Here is a 22,539-nt window from a genome sequence, read left to right on the forward strand (position 1 = left end):
AGAAGGTATTAAATTTGCCTTCTCTTTGTCCCCAGTCACCCACTCTAGATTATTTTGTAAAGGGCCTACATGCTCGGACCGGACCTTTTTACTATTAATATATTTGAAGAATTTTTTGAGGTTGGTCCTGCTATTTTTTGCAATCTGTTGTTCGTTCTTAATTTTTGCAGCCTTTATTTCCTTTTTTGCATATTCTGTTATATTCTTTGTAATGTTTAAACGATGATAGTGTTCTTTCATTTTTATATAGAATAAAAGCTCTTTTCTTATTATTGTAGTGACTTTTGGGGGGACTATTTATCAAAAATATGATTTCATTCCAACAGTAACAAGCCCAGCCGTCTGTTAAGGGTTAACCTTTCTTGGTTAGAATTCAAATGACCTTCCAGTGAAATTACTCCCACACAATGAGTGGAAGGGACTCTTTCCAGAGACAATAGACTATTTGAATCTCTACAGGTGGTCCCAAGACAGACAATCGTGAGAGCTGATGTTGGTGACTCTAAGACTAGCAAAATATATTTTCTCAATAAATTGCTATTTGTCTATTGGAGTTGAGGAGATTGCACCTACAAAAGTTAATTAGAAAGTCAAATACAACGTTGGACTTCCAAACAGTGAGTCACCACACCTGACAATAAATAAGACCATACTTGTAAGTCTGAAAAGATTAAACAAAACTGGTCATCCTTGCTGCATACCTGAATTGGTATGCCTGACACAATGTCACTATGAGAATGAGTGTTTTGCAGGTCTTTGGCAGTTGGGTACTCATGGCGTAGAGTGTTTGAAAAGGAGTAAGCAGCAACCACGGTGCACCAGTGTCATTCTCAAAGCAAAGGGGGGTGGGGGGGTAGCACCTAAGAAAATTAATGCATGTGGAAATACGCTGTCTTTAAGCCGCCATTCAATATCTGCCATTAATAATACCAATGGGTACAACACAGTGCAGTAAACACAGGTGCAATAGCGTTGCTTTATGTTAAAAATTAAGCAGCATGTTATTTTCAGGAGGCATTTAAGTTTCAGCATATTAGTGAAGCACTTATAAAGTGTTAGCTAGATGTGATGCAGTGGAGGTTCCTGTATCCCAGAATGCATTGGGAAATAATTGAGAACTAGAACGCATGGATAGTGTTAGAATTGATGACACAAATGCGAAGATGTGTCCCCAGAATATGGAATATTTAGCACAAGTTTACCAAAGGTGCATTAGTGGCCTTCTCTGCAACCTCTCCAGAAAGCGGAGTATTACAGAAGATTTTCGATAAACACATTGGAATGTACCAGCGATGGACCAATGTAATATGAGATTCCCAGTGGAAGGTACAATGAACAGATCTTGAGAAGCATCTGTGTGGAGTTAAACCATGGAGCTTCCTGAAAGGTTTGCTCAAGTTCACTTTCCTATAGAGTTATAGAAGTCGATTTCCCATGCTAGGAAGGTTTAGAAAAAGTGCAGTAGAAGGATGCAATTCCTTTTCTGGATTTGGGGGAGGCTTGATAGAATAAAATAATGTCTGTAGGAATAACAATTGCCTTTTGAAGATTAAGCATAAGATTGAGGATAGTATGTGCTGAATGCTGAGGTATCTGTATTCCTTGTGAGGAAGTTGTAAACATTGTAGCAAAGTTTGAAAGGAGGATAAAACATGGTTATCAGAAAGTTGCCTAATGGTATGGATCCCTGCTACCATCCAACTGGAAACAGACTTGTCCTCAGTGAAGGGTTCAAGAAATAACAAAGGTAGCAATGATAAGTTAGTTGTAGGTGGAAAATTCCTAATAGAAAAGGTATACAACCATGTGGAGAAAGCTACTTTATTGGTGAGATATGGAGACATTGGAGGAGGCAATCCAAGTATAATAGCTCCCATTACAGCTCTAAGTGAATGGTTGAACAGTGACTGTTCATTATGTGACCATGGTTTCTTCAACGACTGGGTCCACCAAAACTGGAATTGATCTAGAATTGCTGCATGGCAGTAAGTAGTAAAATTATGTACTTGCATATTTGCCAAACTTTAAATTCTAACTAAACTGCAATTTTTAAACCTGGGCCTTTTCTTGCCCCAAATACCTTGATTTAGAGACATTTTTAGTTTTTGAAGAGGATATGGGATAGGGACTGGGAGATTTTGAAACAGCCATTCTACCAGCTAAAGAAACATGCAAATTGAAGAGAGTGAGTTTTGCTGTGTGTGTATTACCTCCTATTGTATTTCTGACTGATACCTTGTATTACCTGTACTTATTGCATGCTCTGAGTTAATTAATAAACTTTATGGAAAAGAAAAAAAAAAAAAAAAAAAAGACATTGTTTGCTGTATTCCCCAATGGATAACCTATGAGTGACAATGTAATATCTGCTGTGCACACTCCACCAAAGTATCAAAGCATGTGACATATGCGTCACATGCTTATTTACTCTGATGAAGTTCCAATAGTAATTGTGTCTTTACAACAAAAAAAGTTTATATGTAACAATATGCTTTTATTACACTTGGTTATATATTTTTAGTGCAAAACAGATAAAGCAATTTAATCATTTTAATTATATCATAGTGTTTTGGTTGCCTTCAAAATCTCACTAAGAGGTTTCTAATTGATTCATGGCTTCCAGGGTGAGATCAATAAAATACCAGTTGACACTATCAAAGGCCTTCTCAGCATCTGTACAGAGGATAAAGGCATGGCCTGCCCCCAGTAAGGCAGAGTGGATTAGGTTAATTGTGCAGACAGTCCCATCTTTGGCCTCCCTGCAAGGTATGCCACTTACATGGTCCATATCAGCCCTGGGCAAATGAATGTCCCTGTCTGGCCCACACCATCTCAGTGAGGAAGCTAACAGGCTCCAGGAGGGTGTACTGACAACTGGACGAAGAAAGCCTAGGGAGCAGAGGAAGAAAGCCTAGTGGTTAAACCTGTATGTCTTGATGTGGAATCCTGGTATGTCTCTTTGTAGAGGGTAACTACAGTATTATCACCTCACACATAGGGAAGATGTCATCTGAAATATCAGGCTGCCAAAGTCTTCATGCAAGTAAGTGGCACTGAAGACTTCAGCACATTTGGTAAGTTTTGTACCAATGTACAGTGGTTCTGGCACGAAAGTGTTGCCTAAGAGGTATCCCAATGCTCTCCCACCACTCTGCTATCTGGCAAAGTTCTTCCTGTGTTAGCACCTGCATGCTGCCTGTCAGTCACACATTGGCACTCAGAACGGAAGATCAGTTATTAACCCCTGTGCCTGCTGGCTCCCTCACTGCTTTTACCAGCTTGCCCTACACCAGAGTGACCAGAAGAAGACATTTCTTCACTATGGCTTTTAATAATAGCGAGGGTGCAAAATATTTAATCAGCAGTTGTACCTATTTTTACTAGTGCCAGGTGTTTGTTTTCTATATGTTTATGTACATATGGCTGCTGCTTATGTAGGTATAACGCTACTGGTTTACTCAATATATTTTTTACTAAACCCTAAACTTTGGTTCAGTCCTCCACAACAAGTGTCAATTTTTCACGTGGCTCCTTAGGAAAAATAATTGCCCACCCCTGGTCTAGATGGATGCTTTTTTTGTAGACGGCAAAGATTTTGACAACTACTGTAGCTTCAAATTTGTATTTAAGAGGGAGAAAAGGGCCTGTAATTGGAAAAAAGCACCTCTTTGGGTATAATTGTTATATTTGCGGTCAGCGGCATATGACACAGGGAAGAGGGATGTCAAAATGAAATAAACACTGCTACAAAAAAAAAATGAGGGGATAGTTGTGGCTGGAAATGTTTGTATTAAGTGAGTGTGAAGCCGTCAGGTCCAGTTTCTTTACGAGTGTTAGTGTGCTTAATTGCAAGTTCCAATTCGGTAATGGGTTCCTCTAGCAAAGAGAAAGCATGTGTGGTTAGTGATGGGAGGGCAAACAGACATGTACTGGTTTTTACACTCCTCTTGGCATTGCAACTAAGGGAGTACAGAGTCAGGGGTTAGATTCTATTAGCAGAGTACCCCCTAAAAAAACATTAGTAATCTCCATAATGAGGGCTTTTTTAATGCCATTTTTGGTGGAAATAAAGGGGAACAAACGTTTTTATCTTTGACTACGAAGGACATTAGCTAAGGATGTGCTAAAGTAATTCTGATATTCATAGAAACTATATCTACATTTAGTCAGATAAGCCTTAATGTTATCAAGACTTAGGGTCTTCAACCAGATTTTAAGTAGGGCAAGTTCCATTAGCTTGTCAGGGGTTTGTGATTTCTTGTGAAAATACGCTAATTTCTTTATTTCTCGAGGTGCATGCCATTTTTAATGAGCCATGTATATATACCTTGCGTACTTCCAAAAAAAAGTATGGGCAGAGACCTCAAGATTAGTGTTGGGGGCAAAATATTGATCCAACTCAATAGCCAGGTCTGCCCTTACAGTTGAGTCTTAGAGAATCATAAGACGCCAATGCAATGAAGGAGAAGTTGACACCCCAAAACATAATGTAAGATCAACTGAGGCAAGGTCAGAAAAAGTGATATTCGACTGTGTGATACAAGGAAAGAGAAAGTGTTTGACCAAGAAAATCCATTGTTTTCAATGAATCTGAAGAGGGGTCAAGTACAAAGTTAAAGTCAAGCATCTGTTCTAAGTGGTTTAACCTGTATGTCTGGATGTGGAATCCTGAAATGTCTTTGTAGAGCAGTGGTTCTCAACCTTTCTAATGCCGCGACCCCTTAATACAGTTCCTCATGTTGTGGTGACCCCAACCATAAAATTATTTTCGTTGCTACTTCATAACTGTAATTTTGCAGTGGGAGGAGCAGTGCCACGTCATTGGTGTCAGTGGGAGGAATAGTGTCCCATCACTGATGTCAATGGGAGGAATAGTGCCCCATCATTGGTGTCAGTGGTAGGAATAGTGCCACGTCATTGGTGTCAGTGGGAGGAATAGTGTCCCATCACTGATGTCAATGGGAGGAATAGTGCCCCATCATTGGTGTCAGTGGTAGGAATAGTGCCCCATCATTGGTGTCAGTGGGAGGAATAGTGCCCCATCATAGGTGTCAGTGGGAGGAATAGTGCCCCATCATTGGTGTCAGTGGGAGGAATAGTGCCCCATCATTGGTGTCAGTGGGGAGAATAGTGCCCCATCATTGGTGTCAGTGGGGGGGAATAGTGCCCCATCATTGGTGTCAGTGGGGGGGAATAGTGCCCCATCATTGGTGTCAGTGGGGGGAATAGTGCCCCATCATTGGTGTCAGTGGGAGGAATAGTGCCCCATCATAGGTGTCAGTGGGGGGAATAGTGCCCCATCATTGGTGTCAGTGGGAGGAATAGTGCCCCAACACTGGTGTCAGTGGGAGGAATAGTGTCCCATCATTGGTATCAGTGGGAGGAATAGTGCCCCATCATTGGTATCAGTGGGAGGAATAGTGCCCCAACCCTGGTGTCAGTGGGGGGAGGAATAGTGCCCCATCGTTGGTGTCAGTGGGGGGAGGAATAGTGCCCCATCGTTGGTGTCAGTGGGGGGAGGAATAGTGCCCCATCGTTGGTGTCAGTGGGGGGAGGAATAGTGCCCCATCGTTGGTGTCAGTGGGGGGAGGAATAGTGCCCCATCGTTGGTGTCAGTGGGGGGAGGAATAGTGCCCCATCGTTGGTGTCAGTGGGGGGAGGAATAGTGCCCCATCGTTGGTGTCAGTGGGGGGAGGAATAGTGCCCCATCGTTGGTGTCAGTGGGGGGAGGAATAGTGCCCCATCGTTGGTGTCAGTGGGGGGAGGAATAGTGCCCCATCGTTGGTGTCAGTGGGGGGAGGAATAGTGCCCCATCGTTGGTGTCAGTGGGGGGAGGAATAGTGCCCCATCGTTGGTGTCAGTGGGGGGAGGAATAGTGCCCCATCGTTGGTGTCAGTGGGGGGAGGAATAGTGCCCCATCGTTGGTGTCAGTGGGGGGAGGAATAGTGCCCCATCGTTGGTGTCAGTGGGGGGAGGAATAGTGCCCCATCGTTGGTGTCAGTGGGGGGAGGAATAGTGCCCCATCGTTGGTGTCAGTGGGGGGAGGAATAGTGCCCCATCGTTGGTGTCAGTGGGGGGGGGGAATAGTGCCCCATCGTTGGTGTCAGTGGGGGGGGGGAATAGTGCCCCATCGTTGGTGTCAGTGGGGGGGGGGGAATAGTGCCCCATCGTTGGTGTCAGTGGGGGGAGGAATAGTGCCCCATCGTTGGTGTCAGTGGGGGGAGGAATAGTGCCCCATCGTTGGTGTCAGTGGGGGGAGGAATAGTGCCCCATCGTTGGTGTCAGTGGGGGGAGGAATAGTGCCCCATCGTTGGTGTCAGTGGGGGGAGGAATAGTGCCCCATCGTTGGTGTCAGTGGGGGGAGGAATAGTGCCCCATCGTTGGTGTCAGTGGGGGGAGGAATAGTGCCCCATCGTTGGTGTCAGTGGGGGGAGGAATAGTGCCCCATCGTTGGTGTCAGTGGGGGGAGGAATAGTGCCCCATCGTTGGTGTCAGTGGGGGGAGGAATAGTGCCCCATCGTTGGTGTCAGTGGGGGGAGGAATAGTGCCCCATCGTTGGTGTCAGTGGGGGGAGGAATAGTGCCCCATCGTTGGTGTCAGTGGGGGGAGGAATAGTGCCCCATCGTTGGTATTAGTGACACCAATGATGGGGCACTATTCCTCCCACTGACACCAATGATACTTACCTTGCTGACCCCTGCTCCAGCCTGGGCTCGCTCGCTCCCTCCCTCTCCCATGGTACAGACACTTACCGGTCAGATGTCTTCCTTCTCCGGCCGCTCTCCTCCTCTTCACTCGCTCGATCTTCGCGGTGCCGCTCGGCTCCTCCTCTCCAAGCTCCACCTCCTCGCCGGTGATTGGCCGCCTGTGTGCCTCTCCTGAGCTACAGTTCCGGCGGCCAATCACCGGCGAAGGATTGATCCCGGGGGTGTGTCCAGATGACAGGGACGCCATGTCATCCCGCCCACACCTGGAGACGGATAGAGGAGCGGTGTCTCGGTTCCTAAGGCCATCGGAAATATGTGTTTTCCGATGGTCTTAGGCGACCCCTGTGAAAGTGTTGTTCGACCCCCAAAGGGGTCGCGACCCCCAGGTTGAGAACCGCTGTTGTAGAGGGTAATTACAGTATTATCACCTCACCTAAGGGAAGATGTCCTCTGAAATATCAGGCTGCCAAAGTCTCCATGCAGGTAGGTGGCACTGAAGACTTCAGTACAGATGGTAAAAGTTAGTAAGGCCACTGTAAACCCTGATATCAGATGCTAACTGACCACTGAGCCATCAGTGATAAAGAAAGGAAGCGGGAACATATGGAAAGATTCCTGATCATGAGAAGGGGTCAACTATATGCCTGCTGAAAACAGCACATATAATGTGAATGATGAACCAAAGCCTGTTTGATGGTAGCTGGGCATTTTCTGTCTCTCTTTAACGGTGTTAGACAGTGTACGGGGTGGCAGAGGATGAGGTCCTCTGGAGTTTTGGGGTCGTTGTAGGTGTCATCTCTGAAGGTACTCAGCCAATCCTCCAGATGAATGGGTTCAATGCCCAGGCAGTTGAGGAGAGCCAGTATATCAGCCGAGGAGCGGGGAAAAACAGTATTGGAATGTTCCCTGATTATGAGATGCAGGGGATAGCCCCAGTGGTATGTGGCACCCATATTTAAAAGATTGTCCAGTAATGGTTTGAGGATTGTCCAACACAGCGCACTCCCTAGAAAGGTCAGGTAAGATCTGCAGATTTGCCCCATCAACGTCTATGGTGCCTTGCTGCCATGCTCGAAGGACAATTCCATCTTTCACCAAAAAGAGGCGGACCCTGCATATGACATTCCTGGAATGCAGGAGGATTATTAGATTTAGAGAGTCAAGGGCTTAGTGCATACGATCCATCTCAATACTCTCTGTGAGTGTATATCCCAAAAGGCAGCTGAAAATGCCTAGAACTGTGTAGCAGAGATATGTAGGAACTGTTGCCTCCAGGAGACTCCTGATCCTTAATTGTTCAACTGTGATCTTCAAGCTGTTCAGTCTGGAGCTGCAGGTGAGCTAGGTGAGGTAGAATGCCCATGAGCTGTGTTTCCATGGTTGGAGGGTCGTCTCAGAAGAGGTGGTGTAATGGACCACCTGACAGCACCTCTATCAGTCCCCTGATAGAGCCTCCCCAGAGTGCGGAGTCTAAGTACCGGAGCACTTGTTCACCAGGGCCCCTGATGGTGGGGATGGACTTGGAGCGCTCCGGGACCAGGTTGCAGCTACCGGGTATCTCTACCAGAGGTAGAGGAGTCTGCCAGAGGCTCCTGTGGGTTAAGAGTCTGATGTGAGGGAGCCCGGGGATCCCTGAGGGATGGATGGATGAGCAAGATCAAACAGGCCGTGTCGGTAACTAGCAGGTCGGTGCGGTACAAGACGATAGGCAAAGGATAGTCGGGTCACATGCAGGGTCAATACCAGATGATCAGATCTAAAAGGGAGCATCCAGGAGCAGAGTCAGGCAAGCCAAGGGGTCAGGACAGGAGAAGGCAACAAGGTCAGACAATCCAGATCAGAGTACTCACAACACAGGCAACAGGATACGCAAAGACCATTCGGCAACAAGTGTCTGTTCACGGCTGGTTTAAGTAGCCCGCCCTGCACCTGGCAGGGGCAGCCTAGGTCCTAGTGCCTGCCCAGTACTGTCAGACGATGGGTGCACCCGGGTCCTAGTGCCCTGCTGCCTGCATGTCTTGACAGACACCTACGCATGTGTAGACCCATGCGTCGCGATGGTCCCTGACAGGTGGCTTCTAAACTGACCATTTGGGCTGAGAGCTGTGTTATGGTTTGTTGAAGGGCATCAATGTCCTCTCTGAATGATTTTTCGATGCATGAGGAAAAGGCATTAAAGTCCATTTTGGAAGGGATGTAACGAAGGAGCTCTCTCAGTCTGCTGGCAAGGTATCTGGTCCCAAGGTGAAGTTGATGTAGAAGGCTCCGACACCTTTGAGCCCCAAGTGGCTGAGAGTAATGGCAGCAGTTCCTGAGATGAGGCCTTTGTCCAGTCATTGGGTTCCCATGGAGTAGGTTCAGTGTGAAGAAGCCACTTGGATTGCAGCCATCTTGGTCGACATGTGGTCTGGAGTAACCGTGTGTTGTTCAGGGAAAACACTGTTGATTCCAGGCTCTTAAGTGGTCCTTTTCAGATCCTGGTTGTTCTTGCCCTTGGATATAATGGTTTAGTAGAAGCCGTGCTGGAATATAACATTCCAAACTGTGATATTTAACCAAGTGGTACAGGAGCTCGCAGGATTGCTGCTCACACAGCCATGCTCCAGCCACAACACCAAATTTTCCTTTTTTAACTTCATCTCATATTACTCCCCATAAATAGCATGTGGGTGTGCTTGGGCTCTCCCCTATGCCCAAATACAGCCAAACAGTTGTGCATCTGCTGCTGTGTAAAAGGCACTGGTGCGATTTGGAAAAGGATTTGGTTTTAAAGTCATGTAACCAGCTTCTCTTCCAATCAGGTTTCTTTATGCAGTGTTAAGCCACACCGCATCATGCATATTACAAATGGGATTCATATTACAAATGGGATGCAAAGGCTGCAATGTGGAGTAACTTTGTAGTGCACCTGCTCTCCATTAATAAACAGCCCCCTACAGAACACTGAAAATAAGTATAGGCTCTCAATATCACATGCTGAGCTATTTAATTAGACGAAATGCAGGGGCTTAAAGAAATCAATCAGAAATTATATTTCATGAATTTGACTTTTATCAGTCCTTTTGTTAAACAACCTAAATAGAACTTACTTTGACAAGAGCATATTCCAGTCTCTCCTCTAAAGTGGAACTTCTCCATTCATCACTCTGGATTATCTTTTTACCCCCCTTAGCTGTTGTCTAGGGGAAAAAAAAAAAAAAAAAAAAAAGAGCTTATCAAAGTGAAAAACAGGACTGTGTACTTACTGTAAAATCCTTTTCATTGAGGGAGACAGTAGGCCACTGGGTATATGCCCTACTGCAAACCGCTTTTACACAAAGAAGCTGAAGGCTTGATTTTTCCTTGTGGGTGATATCTGCTTGAACAGGAATCCAGATTTAAGAGTACCTAACAGTCAAATGTAACATTAGGAAAACTAGATTGTTGATGTTAAAATTAACAATAAGCCTCTAAATTTCAGGAACCTCAGTTGGAAAGGACCTGTGTCCCCCACTTAAAAAATTGAGAAAATGATTTTACATCGAATACCAAAAAAATAGGAATTTGTATTTACCTACAGTACCTGTAAATGCCATATCTTTGATTACACTTGGAGGACAGGAATTGATGTTTCGACCATAAATTATAAGCGGTTACTTTCAGGTGTTTGGACACCAGCATAAGGTTTGCTGGAAAGTGTGACTGTGTCCTGTATAAGCAGCACTGGAAAATATTGCCAACTGTAGTATTCAACCAAGTGATAAAAGGAGCTTCACAGAATTGTTTCTCACACGTCAATGCTCCGGCCACACCCCAATATTTACTTCTTAATTTAATCTCATATTACTCCCCAAAAATAGCATGTGGGTGTGCCAGGGCTCTCCGATTCCTGAATACAGCCACACAGCTGTGTATCTGCTGTGTCAAATGTTCAACTTCTGGTCGAAGCATCAATTCCTGTGTCCTGTAAGTGTAATCCAAGATATTTACAGGTAGGTATATAAAAATTCCTATTTTTTTGGTCTTTGTTTGGAACAAGCATAGATCTATACTCAGTCTTTTCCTTCTCTCACTTTTCTATGTTTCCCACCATGAGAAGCCCCTCCTGCCACAGGGACCATGAGGAGCCCCTGTCAGAGGGACCATAGGAAAATTGCCCAATCCACCCTGGCCAAGCTAACCAAATCCACAGCAAGTGCCACCGAGGCTTCTACTAATCCTGCTAAAAGATCTCAATCTAAAATGGCCTCACCTCAACTTTCGCCTGAATATCCATGTTTTTACCAAGAGATCGGCTCCTAATTAGATGACTCATCCAATGATGGACTTTCTGCCACACAGAAAGAAAGAATCTACTGAAGCGACAATCCGTGATTCAGCTCTGCTCGAGAAATTTAAACTCCTTCAAAAGAAAGGGAACACAGCCACAGAACAACTCACTACTAAGATTCCACGCAAAATCAGGGACATAGGCTCCTGAATCAACGATCTCGAACACAAATGGACGATGCTATCCTCGTAATTGACAACCATGAGCAGGATATCAACAGAATTAAACTAGACCTCTACTCCGCCTTGCAGAAACTTGAAGATTTGGAGAACCACAGTAGGAGAGGCAATTTTCAGATCAGAGTCCTCTATAGAGGACCCCTCCGCAAGGAGCTGGTGGATGACTACTTCCATGATATTCATCTTCCCAAACTATCCACCCCTATGTTAGACAAACTAAAGGTCGATATCACTGTCCTAGAGGTCCTTATGGCAATAGACACATTCAAGACGCAAAAAACTCCTGGACCTAACGGTTTCTAGGTGCTATACTACAAAAAATTGCCGATTCCCCCCAATCTAATTTTTTTCAACCTCTTGCGCTCCCATTCAAACCTCCAGCCATCATCCACAGCAGCCCAAATAGTGATGATGCCGAAGCCTGGAAAGGACCCTCAAGACCCACATAACTTTAGACCCATTTCACTACTAAATTTTGCAAAATTTTAGTGAAAATTCTCGCTTCGTCCCCTTCCGACAGACTTCAGACAATACTCGTAAGGTTATCCATTTAATCCACCTGCTACAACACCACAAATCTCCTGGCATGATTCTGAGCCTAGATATACACAAAGCGTTTGACTCTCGGGAATACATATACTATGCTCTAGAAAAATGTGGTTTTCCACCTATCTTTATATCCTGGGTGAAGGCTATCTACTGTGGACCCTCCGCTATGGTCCAATATTTCTCCAATCCCCCCCTTTCCAATCCATTGAGGAACACGCCAGGAATGCCCTCTTTCAGCCTGTGGGCTGAACAAAAAATAGAACCTAAGAGATTCTTCCATTCACACAAATAGAGAAGTCTCCCCCTGCAGAGCTGCAAACACTGACATATGTGTCCTGACAGCAGCACTCTGCTGTTGTCAGAATACACAGATCAGTGCTGCAGCTGACTGGTGCTCCTGCAAAGTAAATAACTGTTGACAGTAGCAATAGGACATTAACATTTTTTTTTTAACTGCATAGCTTATTCTGCGTTTACCACAGATGCATTTTTTGGGGGGTGACTTGTGTGTTGGGGTAGGTTGGAGGACATGTGAAAAAGGTCACTCATGCGGCTGGCTAACTGCATCTGAATTTGGGCTTTGGGCCACAGTGCTTTCTGGATACAAAAGGGCTGAGACAATCGTTTCCTCAAATTTTATGAGGGATCCAGTTCTTCTAGTAGCTTTGTAAACAAAAGTCCTGTATAGAGCCAATTGAAATAAATAAACACTTTTTTTGTACCAGTGTCTAGCACTGCGGGAGGCTAAATACGGCATCATTATTTGGTCAAAGTCTACACCTCCCATATTTAGATGATAGTCATGGACGCAGAGAAGATTTGCAATGACACCAGACACCGTGTGAAATTGGACCATCATGTCTGGGTGAATAGAAGACAGGATGGATACATCATGCTTGTCCTACCACTTTACTGCTAGTAGTTTTTTATTCTGCAAACAGGCTTTCTCCCTTCAAGTGGGGTGATAATGGCCATTGAGGGAATACCCTCAGATTAGGTTGCAGGATGCACCAGCAGCCAATTTTTTTAAGGAACAAATTTCTAAAAAGTGGCACACTTGCACAAAAGATGTCCACGTACAAATGGTACCACATATTGAACAAGGGTGACACTATCGTACCCCTGCTTCCCATGTAGCCTTGGCATCTGGGGGACTCCACTAGACTGTCTTTTTTACTCAAATTCTAAAGCAGTATGTATAGCCTGTGGCTCTCTTACAGAGCTTACACATTTTGACCCCCATATCTAGCAAGCTTGCCGGGGAGATATTGCTTGATTGCAAGCTTGCCAGTAAAACATACATGTATATGCAGATGTTTTGTTGGGGCGTATACACATATGCAAATTTCTGGGAAACTTTATGAGGGGCCAAATTTTGTGGAGCCAATCATAAGCAGGGTCACTCTGGGAAAGACAGAAGTTATTGTTACTGAAATGCATAAAACACATCTTATATCTTTTCCTGGCCCTTGTAGCAGTGAACATGGGCATATGATGAATTGAGTCTGTGGACCAATATGATCACAATTCATTCTTCTTTGTAAGGCCCATGATAGGTGTTATGGTCCAAAAAGTTTTAGATTCAGAAACCGCAAGAGGTTATCACTTGAATGGCCTGGCAAGGTATGAATTTGGATTGGCTGTGAAGTATTCTTGGGTATAAACATTACTTTGGACCACAATCAAATTATAGATGTCTGTGAAAAGCAGCTCAAAAAAGTTAAGGGGTGTTCAGATGGCTTTTTCCACCTGAACCCTGGGGCTGGACTTTGAATTGGGGAATAATGGGTGCTGTTGAATCTGGGGTCAGCCAATTAGGGTTTTCAAGTAACTCTGGAAGACTACTATTGGCTAGCCACCTCACAAGCTTGTACTGTACTCCACCATGAAATACTGCAGTGCTGTTGTCTCAGGCCAGGATGTACTACGCTGCTGGTGCTTGCCAAATCACCAAAGAGTGGTGCAGTGCTATTACTTGCGTCCTCCTGCATCTGAGCATAATTGTGTGTTTCTGGCATTGCAGCAACATTGAGTAGAATAGGCCTGATTTAACAGGGACCTCTTTACTATCGTTCGAGCTAGCTGTCAGAGTGCCACTGCTCTCTACAGGTTCATTATCTAATCCTGATTCTGACAGTGAGGCCTCCCATTCGCTCATTTGTCATACTCAGAACCTTGTACGCCTCCTCACTACTGTACCCGTTTTTGGACATTTTAGGCACTAACTTTACAGTGGTCACTATGGGGAAAAAAAAAAAGAGATCCTGACTAGCAATCAGAGACCGCTTATGCGCTGGAAATACAATTAACTGCTAGTGCTAGGAGACACACTGGGACACTATAGTATATGCTAGTATAGTTCTGACCATGACATGGACCTGGGCAGACTCTATGCTAGTAATGGTGGTGGTAAGCAACTTATAGGGTGACTGTGATTGTGTCAGGGATTGGCACTAATGGACTCTAGCTGACGTTGCTATTGACATTAATACAGTGATAATACTGTACACTGTAACAAAACTCGATGGGTGATGAGGGTGATCAGGAGGGCAATCAAGGCATTAACTGTGTGCCTAGCAAGTTTGTGTGTGCTGCATCTACTCTCGGATCTGGTTGGGTCTCTCCTTAATCTCAGCACTAAACAGCAACTGAGAAAACGGAGGAAGAACTAGCTAGATCTTAAAAGGTGTTGTGTTTACAAACACACAGCCGGTTTACTAAAGGTAAATATTCTGTGCATTGCAAGGGCATTTGCTCTATATATGAGGGAAAGCTCTGAAATGAGGGGAAGCTCAGCTGATTTCTATCATTAAATCATCAAAAATGCTGTTTTTTTTATTTTCCTTGCATGTGATTGGGTATTCTTTGCAAAGTGAAGCTTTACATCATCTACTAAGCTCTGGAGCAACTGCACTTGCAGTGCACATTATTTATTGCTTTTAGTAAATCAACCACATAGATCTTTGTACTGTGACAGCAGGTTTACAATCAAAATCAATGGCTGTAGCCTGCTGACAAATTTGTGCCAAGTCCAACCACAACATTGAGCAGCAGGGGGCACGCATGTGCCTGTAAAAACCAGGAAGCTTGTTGAGACGTACAAAAAGTCAGATTTAGCCAAAAACAAGCGTACACTGGGGTTGATTTACTAAAACTGAAGATTGCAAAATCAGGTGCAGCTGTGCATGGTAGCCTATCAGCTTCTAACTTCAGTTTGTTAAATTAAGCTTAGACAAAAAAACCCCAAAAAACTGAAAGCTGATTGGTTTCTATGCAGAGCTACACCAGATTTTGCCCTCTCCAGTTTTATTAAAATCAACTCCGCTGAGTCCGTGTGTTGACAGTGAAGAGGATTTGTCAAGAAACTATAGCTTGTGGTTCACAAAATGTTTCTACAGCTACAGAGGGTATACAGACTCCCGTCTGAATACCCTCTGTAACTCCCGCTACAATACCTGCATCCTCATCGCTTTCCTAGCCTCCATCCTCAAGCAGCTTCATAGATTCCAGCTCTGATTCCAGAACAGAGTCAAGGGGAAGAGGGAAAGTGTATCGTTTTTGACACCTGGAAAATGAAGGCAGTGAAATCCTCTTTTGTCAAGATAGGCCATGTGGTGCGCACTTAAGGAGCCAGACTCGCCTCCAGGTCAGTGAGCTCTGTGGTAACTGTGTTCGTCAAGGACAGCAGATCATAGAGAGTGTAGAAATTGGCCCTGATCACTGTGACCATTCACAGAGACTACACATGTAAATATAGCCTGCATGTTGCAGCCAGAGCTCTGCTTCCTCTCATGCTGATCAGTTGTGAGAGAACACTGTTTCCTGAATGTGATCAGCAGTTTTATTTATTTTACACAGTACCATTGCACCAGCCAATGTCCCTGATCACTAGCCATTCCATCGTGGTGTCATAATACCAGAGCAGCCATCCAGTGCGGCCTTGTCCAATAGTCTCACCACTAAAGTGTCCCCATAAAAGTTAGTTCAGCCAGCCATTGTCCCCGATTGCTAGCCATCCCAATACAGTAAAAATATATAAATGGGGTATGTAGTGCTAGAGAATGAGTATCAAGCAAAGAGAGTGTCACCATATATAGTAACAATAATATTTGATATAAATAGTTCATATAATGTATCAGGAGAGAAGATCGATACGATCCTATGATGTTCCAAATCCAACTTGATAGAGTGGAAAAAATAGTGTGGTTATGAGCTTACCACAAATACATACAATATGGGCATTGTATGTAAATCATCAGCAACAGGGCATCATGGTATGGTCAACAGCATGAGCAGCATCTGGTCACATCAGGACATCAGGTCCAACGTTGTCCAGGCATCCAATGGCTCTTTATTCCAGATCACCACCTTGCAAAGCTCATTAAAAAAACGAGCCGGGAGGCAAGAAGGTACTAATGGTGAAGTACGTTTATTCAGAGTATTATAAACAAAAGGAAGGAACTCACATCAGCATAAAAGGATACATCCAGGTCTAATTCATAGGTTCCCTGGTGGCTAGTGGTTCCATCAGCAAAAAAGACACACACATCCAGGTCTAATTTATAGTGGTTCCCTGGTGGTAAAGGCATCAGTTAGGGGATCCACCCAACTGATGCCTTTACCACCAGGGAACCACTAGCCACCAGGGAATCTTTTTATTAGACCTGGATGGGTGTTTCATATAGAAAATCTGGATGTGTGTGCTTTTTAGCTGATGGAACCACTAGCCACCAGGGACCTATGAATTAGACCTGGATGTATCCTTTAATGCTGATGTGAGTTCCTTCCTTTTGTTTGCTTATAATACTCTGAATAAATGTACTTCACCATTAGTACCTTCTTGCCTTCTGGCTCGTTTTTTTAATGAGCTTTGCAAGGTGGTGATCTGGAATAAAGAGCCATTGGATGCCTGGACAACGTTGGACCTGCTGACCCTGATGTCCTGATGTGACCAGATGCTGCTCATGCTGTTGACCAGACCATGATGCCCTGTTGCTGATGATTTACATACAATGCCCATATTGTATGTATTTGTGGTAAGCGCATAACTGCACAATTTATTCCACTCTATCAAGTTGGATTTGGAACATCATAGGATCGTATCTATTCTGACTCAGATTGTTGTGATAGCGATTTATCCCTTGTGAGACCTCTATGCCTAGCCTGTATATGCAGATATAATCACTGTGGGCAATCCTTATCAGACAGCTGAACTCACCAATACTGTGTTCATCCAGAAGTTGCTTTATTCTGTACATGTGACAACAGGATACAGCAGAATGAATGGTTTCCAGTATTATGCGGTCAAAAGATGATACTTTCTGTAGCGTACTATGCAGAATACATGTGTCCCTGTTACATGTGGTCTGTTAGCTGCCTCCATGACACAGGAAGTGCTGAACTCAAGAAGAAGGGAGGAGCTTCATATACAAAGGAACTGTGTCAACATGAAAAACAAATGCATTACCAAATAAGGCCACTGGTTGACAGCATTACTAACTTATAAATGGCCATAGAAAATGGTACAAAAAATAAACTATATGAATTCTCATGTACATTAACATAAATATTAACTGTGTAACAGCATAGTATCCATCTTCTCTCCTGATACATTATATGAACTATTTATATCAAATATTATTGTTACTATATATGGTGACACTCTCTTTGCTTGATATTCATTCTCTAGCGCTCTCTATACCCCATTTATATATTTTTACGCTCTAAGGTACTGAGGATTACCCTGTATGTTCACTTACCTTACCCCCTACATCCAAATACAGTGTTATCATACCAGCTCAGCTAGCCATAGTGTTCCACACCAGTCCTGACAATCACAAATTTGGGTTTGTTTTCACAGTCACTCTCTGTGACAACCATAAGCATGGCAAATAGAAAGGGTGAATCTCCCTTATGTAGGTACAGACAGTAATAAAAACCTAACTGGTGTGCTAAACCCTCTCCACTTTATTAAAATATTTAGAAAAAGCCTTACCCCTCTGTTATACTTTAAATCAATGCATATAAGAGGACTCTTTTAATGCTGCAACTACTTTGATCAGAATCACTTCCCTGGTTTGTCCCTGGTGCTGGACACCTACTCAAATTTAACCATCACTGAGAACTGCATTACATATATAAAAAAAATAGGCTGGTCTATCTCCAGCAATGTGTGTACCATGTACAGGTGCATCTCAAATTAGAATTATCATCAAAAAGTTCATTTATTTCAGTAATTACATTTAAAAGTGAAATTCATATGTTATATAGATTCATTACACACAGAGTGATATATTTCAAGCATTTATTTCTTTTAATTTTGAGGATTATGGCTTACAGCTAGTAAAAACCCACAATTAAGTATCTCAGAAAAATGTGAATATTTTGAAAAAGTTCAATATTGTAGTCTCATTGTATCACACTCTAATCTTTAAAGGGGGCAGGCCAGGGGTGCGGATGCACATCAGTGAGCTCCTGGCCCTAATCCGCCGCCATCCGGGCCGCAGCGGACCCTAGCGGGGCCCCTACGACACTCCGATCCCTGCCTGGCCACCAAAGAAGGCCACCAGACCTTTTCCCGGAGCTCCGGGAATCACGGCCTACCGCGCACCCGAAGCCACGGCCTCAATTTTTGCCGCGGCCGACCCGGATCGCCGGACATCCGACCGGACCGCCGCCGCTCCGTCCCCGTCCCCCGGCTCTCAGGCCACCAGCACCCAGCTGCCACCTCGGGACACCCTGCTACTGACACCCAGCTGCCTGCACCCAGCGGCCCTGCCTGGGGGCTCCTTCGGGCCGCCTAGCACCCTGCATCAACCGGCACCCAGCCCCAGACCAGGGACCTTTCCAGGCCTCCCGAGAATTGCGACGATGCCGCACCTCCGCCACCCGCATCAAGAGGGTAAGCCTCCAATACCAGTTCCCTCCCTCCGGGTACCACGCGGCCGGGCACTTACCACCGAACAGCCCAAACCCTGTCCAATCCGGTGGAGTCAAGCCTGCCACACGGCCCTACCGCTCCCACCAACGCTGGGCCCCTAGCACCCTCATTCGCTGGCCCGCAACATCCACTTGCGCTGCTCACTTCACCCACGGATGCCGAGCCCTACTGCAACTAGCCCACTCCACCTCCAGACATTGGTCCACACCACCTCCTGCCGCCGGGCCCTTCAGCACCTTCCGACGCCGAGCCCTCAGCACCTGGCCCACAACATCCGCCTGCGCTGGCTCACTTCGCCCAGGGACGCCGAGCCCTACTACAAATACCAATGCCTAGCCCACTCCACCTCCAGACGTCGATCCACACCACCTACACCACCTCCCGACGCCGGCCTAAACCACCTCCTATATATAAATAGTGAATATATATGAAAGTGCTAAAAAATCTGTGCAAATTATATATCTGTGCAATAGATAATATACAGCATTAAACTCAAAATCCTCAATATAATTATAAATATATAAATATACACTAAAAAGTATAAATAAATGATAAAGTGCAACGCGTGTATTCCCACCGGGAATATTGAAAGTGTTCAAAGTGACAATAAATAATATAAAATCACTGCAAATATTATTAGCAATGTTACGAATAGCAGCATTGTACATTCGAATCTACGCAATAGATCACTTTTTAATCCTCAATTATTTAATAATGGCCAGATAGAAGCATTCAAGAAAATGGTCAACCAAGATTTGGATAAAATGGTTGTTCCAGAGAAAAAATGTTTTAATAAAAGTTTTAATAATAGCTCGCAGACAGGTGCCACAACACCCGCGGATGCCGGCTTACAGCACCCACAGACTGCAACCAGCCAGCTGCGGCCCCAGCCACTCACCACTTCTTCTCCCCTCCTACGATCAGTCACTGATGAACTCCGACATGGCATAACGGACTTTCCCCATCCTCATGTCCTGACCGAAAACTCCCTCCTCTCCGACCCGATCAGAATTCTGCCCACCCTAGCATGCCACCTGCACTCCTCCTCCTCGTTCTCCTCTCCTCCATCCCCAAACTTGCCTCCCTCTACCCCCCTACGCCCCCAAAACACCTCTACATCGCACCCTCACTTCTTCCCTCCCCCCTCTATGGCTCTCACCACCTCCTCCTATTACTCCACTCCCCCGCCGACCAACAAGCCGCCACCGCCAACCGACCCACGCGCTCCTGCACCTCCCATTCCCATGCCACCTTCCTCACCCTCCTCCTAACCGTCGGTGACATCTCCCCGAGCCATGGCCCTCCATCTCCCCACTCCCCCACCCCCCTACTCACGCCAACCACTGCAACCCCCTCAATCTCATATCTGTCCCTCTCCTCCCCACATCCACCCCTCCCCTCTTGGTTGCACCAGACCGAGCGGACGCAGAGGCAGAGGGATCGGTATGCTCCTACCACCACTGAGCACTTTCCAGGTCCTCCCTAACCCCCCCTCCCTATCCTTCTCCTCTTTTGAGGCCCACTGCATCCGGCTCTTCTCTCCCACCCCCCTACGGATTGCGGTAATCTATCGGCCTCCTGGTTCCGCATCCCCCTTCCTTGACAACTTTGCCACCTGGCTTCCCTTCTTCCTCTCCTCCGAGCTACCAACCATCATCCTAGGCGACTTCAATATCCCGATCAACGCCAACAGCCCGGCTACCTCCCAACTTCTCCTTCGCGCTCACACAGCACACTCAGTCCTCTACCCGCTCCAACGGAAACACCCTGGACCTCGTTTTCTCCCACCTCTGCACCCCCCACGACTTCACTAACACCCCCTTCCCTCTCTCTGACCACCAGCTCCTCACATTCTCCATCTCCCCCTCCCTCAACTCCCCCCCCCCCCCGAAGCGTCTAACCATCATCCGCAACCTCCGCAATCTGAACCCGACCCATCTCCACCCAGCAGCATCCTCCCTCTGTCATGCCCTGACCTGGCCACTACTGCATATAACGACTCACTGTCAGCTGCCCTTGACTCCCTGGCACCCCTAACCACATGTAGCATTAGACCCCGACCGCTTCAACCCTGGCAAAACGACCACACGAAATGCCTCAAACGACGCAGTTGCGCTGGAGCGCTTATGGCGCGAAACCAGATCCCCTCCCGTGTTCTCCCTCTATAAAGCCACCTACCTCGCCTACACCACTTCCCTCCACGCCGCCAAACAAGCCTATTTCATAACCCTTATCCGCACCCTCTCCACCTGTCCTCGTCGGCTCTTCTCCACTTTCAAATCCCTGCTCCCCCCCCCCCACCCAGCACCTCACTCACCCACGAGATTGCCACTCACTTCCAAAACAAGATTGACGCAATCTGTAAGGACATTGTCAACTCACAATACACCTCTCCACCCAGCCTCCCGCCCTCCTTCAACCCCTCAACCCTCCCCTCCCCTGACCTCATAGTCGCACTACCCCCCACTATACCTAACGCCCCGCACATCATCACCTCCCCACCACTCCGCTCCTTCAGCCCAACTACCCCCGAGGATGTCTCTAAGGTCTTCACTGAAGCCCGCCTCACCACCTGCCCCCTGGACCCTATCCCCTCACAGCTCCTCCAGTCACCCCCCCTCCATCATTCGCTCCCTCACCCACATCTTCAATCTCTGCCTCTCCACCGGCACCTTCCCCTCCCCTCTAAAGCACGCACACATCACCCCCATACTCAAAAAACCCTCCCTTGACCACACTAACCTTAACAACCTTAGACCCATCTCCTTGTTGCCCTTCACTTCCAAGCTCCTTGAGCGCCTAGTCTACAATCGCCTAAGCGCCCACCTCACTGATAACCTCCTTGACCCCCTACAGTCTGGCTTCCGCCCCCTGCAATCCACCGAAACCGCCCTACTTAAAATCACCAATGACCTGCTAACTGCCAAAGCCAATGGCCACTATTCTATCCTCCTGCTCCTCGACCTGTCAGCGGCCTTCGACACTGTTGACCACCCTCTCCTCCTTGCCAAACTGCACTCCCTTGGCATCAAGGACGCTGCTCTCTCCTGGTTCGCCTCCTACCTTTCCCAACGCTCCTTCAGCATCACCTACAACACTGCCACCTCCCCCTCCCTCCCCCTCTCTGTCGGGGTCCCCCAAGGCTCTGTCCTCATGCCCCTCCTATTCTCCATCTATACCTCCTCCCTTGGCAAACTTATTCACGGCTTCAATTACCACCTCTATGCCGACAACACCCAAACTTACCTCTCCACACCCCACCCCCTCACTCTCTGCCCGCATCGCCCACCTCCTAAATGGCATATCTGACTGGATTTTGCTCCATTTCCTCAAACTTAACCTATCCAAAACCGAGCTCCTGGTCTTCCCCCCACCCCGTGCCCCCCCCCATCCTCTCCATCACTACTAACAATGCCACCATCTCTCCCACCCCACACGCCAAAGTCCTGGGTGTCACCCTGGACTCCCACCTCTCCTTCCTACCCCACATCCAACTGCTATCTAGATCTTGCAGGCTCCACCTCCGCAACATCTCCAAGATACGCACATTCCTCACCCCAGACACCACCAAACAACTCGTACACTCCCTCATCATCTCACGCCTGGACTATTGCAACTCCCTTCTCACTGGCCTACCCAAACGAACGCTATCCCCACTCCAGTCGATCCAAAAATCAGCGGCCAGACTCATCCACCTCACCAAGCGCTCCACATCTGCCTCCCCCCTCTGCCAATCCCTTCATTGACTCCCGATTGCCCAACGCATCAAGTTCAAGCTGCTAACCCTGACCTACAAGGTCATTCACAATGCCGCCTCAAACTACATAACTGACCTGATACCCAGATACTACCCTA

General features: G+C 46.3%; 1 protein-coding gene across 1 annotated transcript in view; it reads right to left on the reverse strand.

The window, feature by feature from the left end:
- Positions 1-22,539, reverse strand: part of MTR (5-methyltetrahydrofolate-homocysteine methyltransferase) — a 294,098-nt gene that overhangs the window by 160,641 nt on the left and 110,918 nt on the right. The window contains exon 10 of the mRNA XM_089658811.1: positions 9,797-9,886. Within this exon, the coding sequence (XP_089514937.1) occupies positions 9,797-9,886 (90 nt within the window). The remainder of the gene's footprint in view (positions 1-9,796; positions 9,887-22,539) is intronic.

The sequence above is a fragment of the Staurois parvus genome, unplaced genomic scaffold (genome assembly GCF_062004578.1).
Source record: "Staurois parvus isolate SC_StPar_1 unplaced genomic scaffold, SC_StPar_1.0 ptg001096l, whole genome shotgun sequence".
NCBI lineage: Eukaryota > Metazoa > Chordata > Amphibia > Anura > Ranidae > Staurois > Staurois parvus.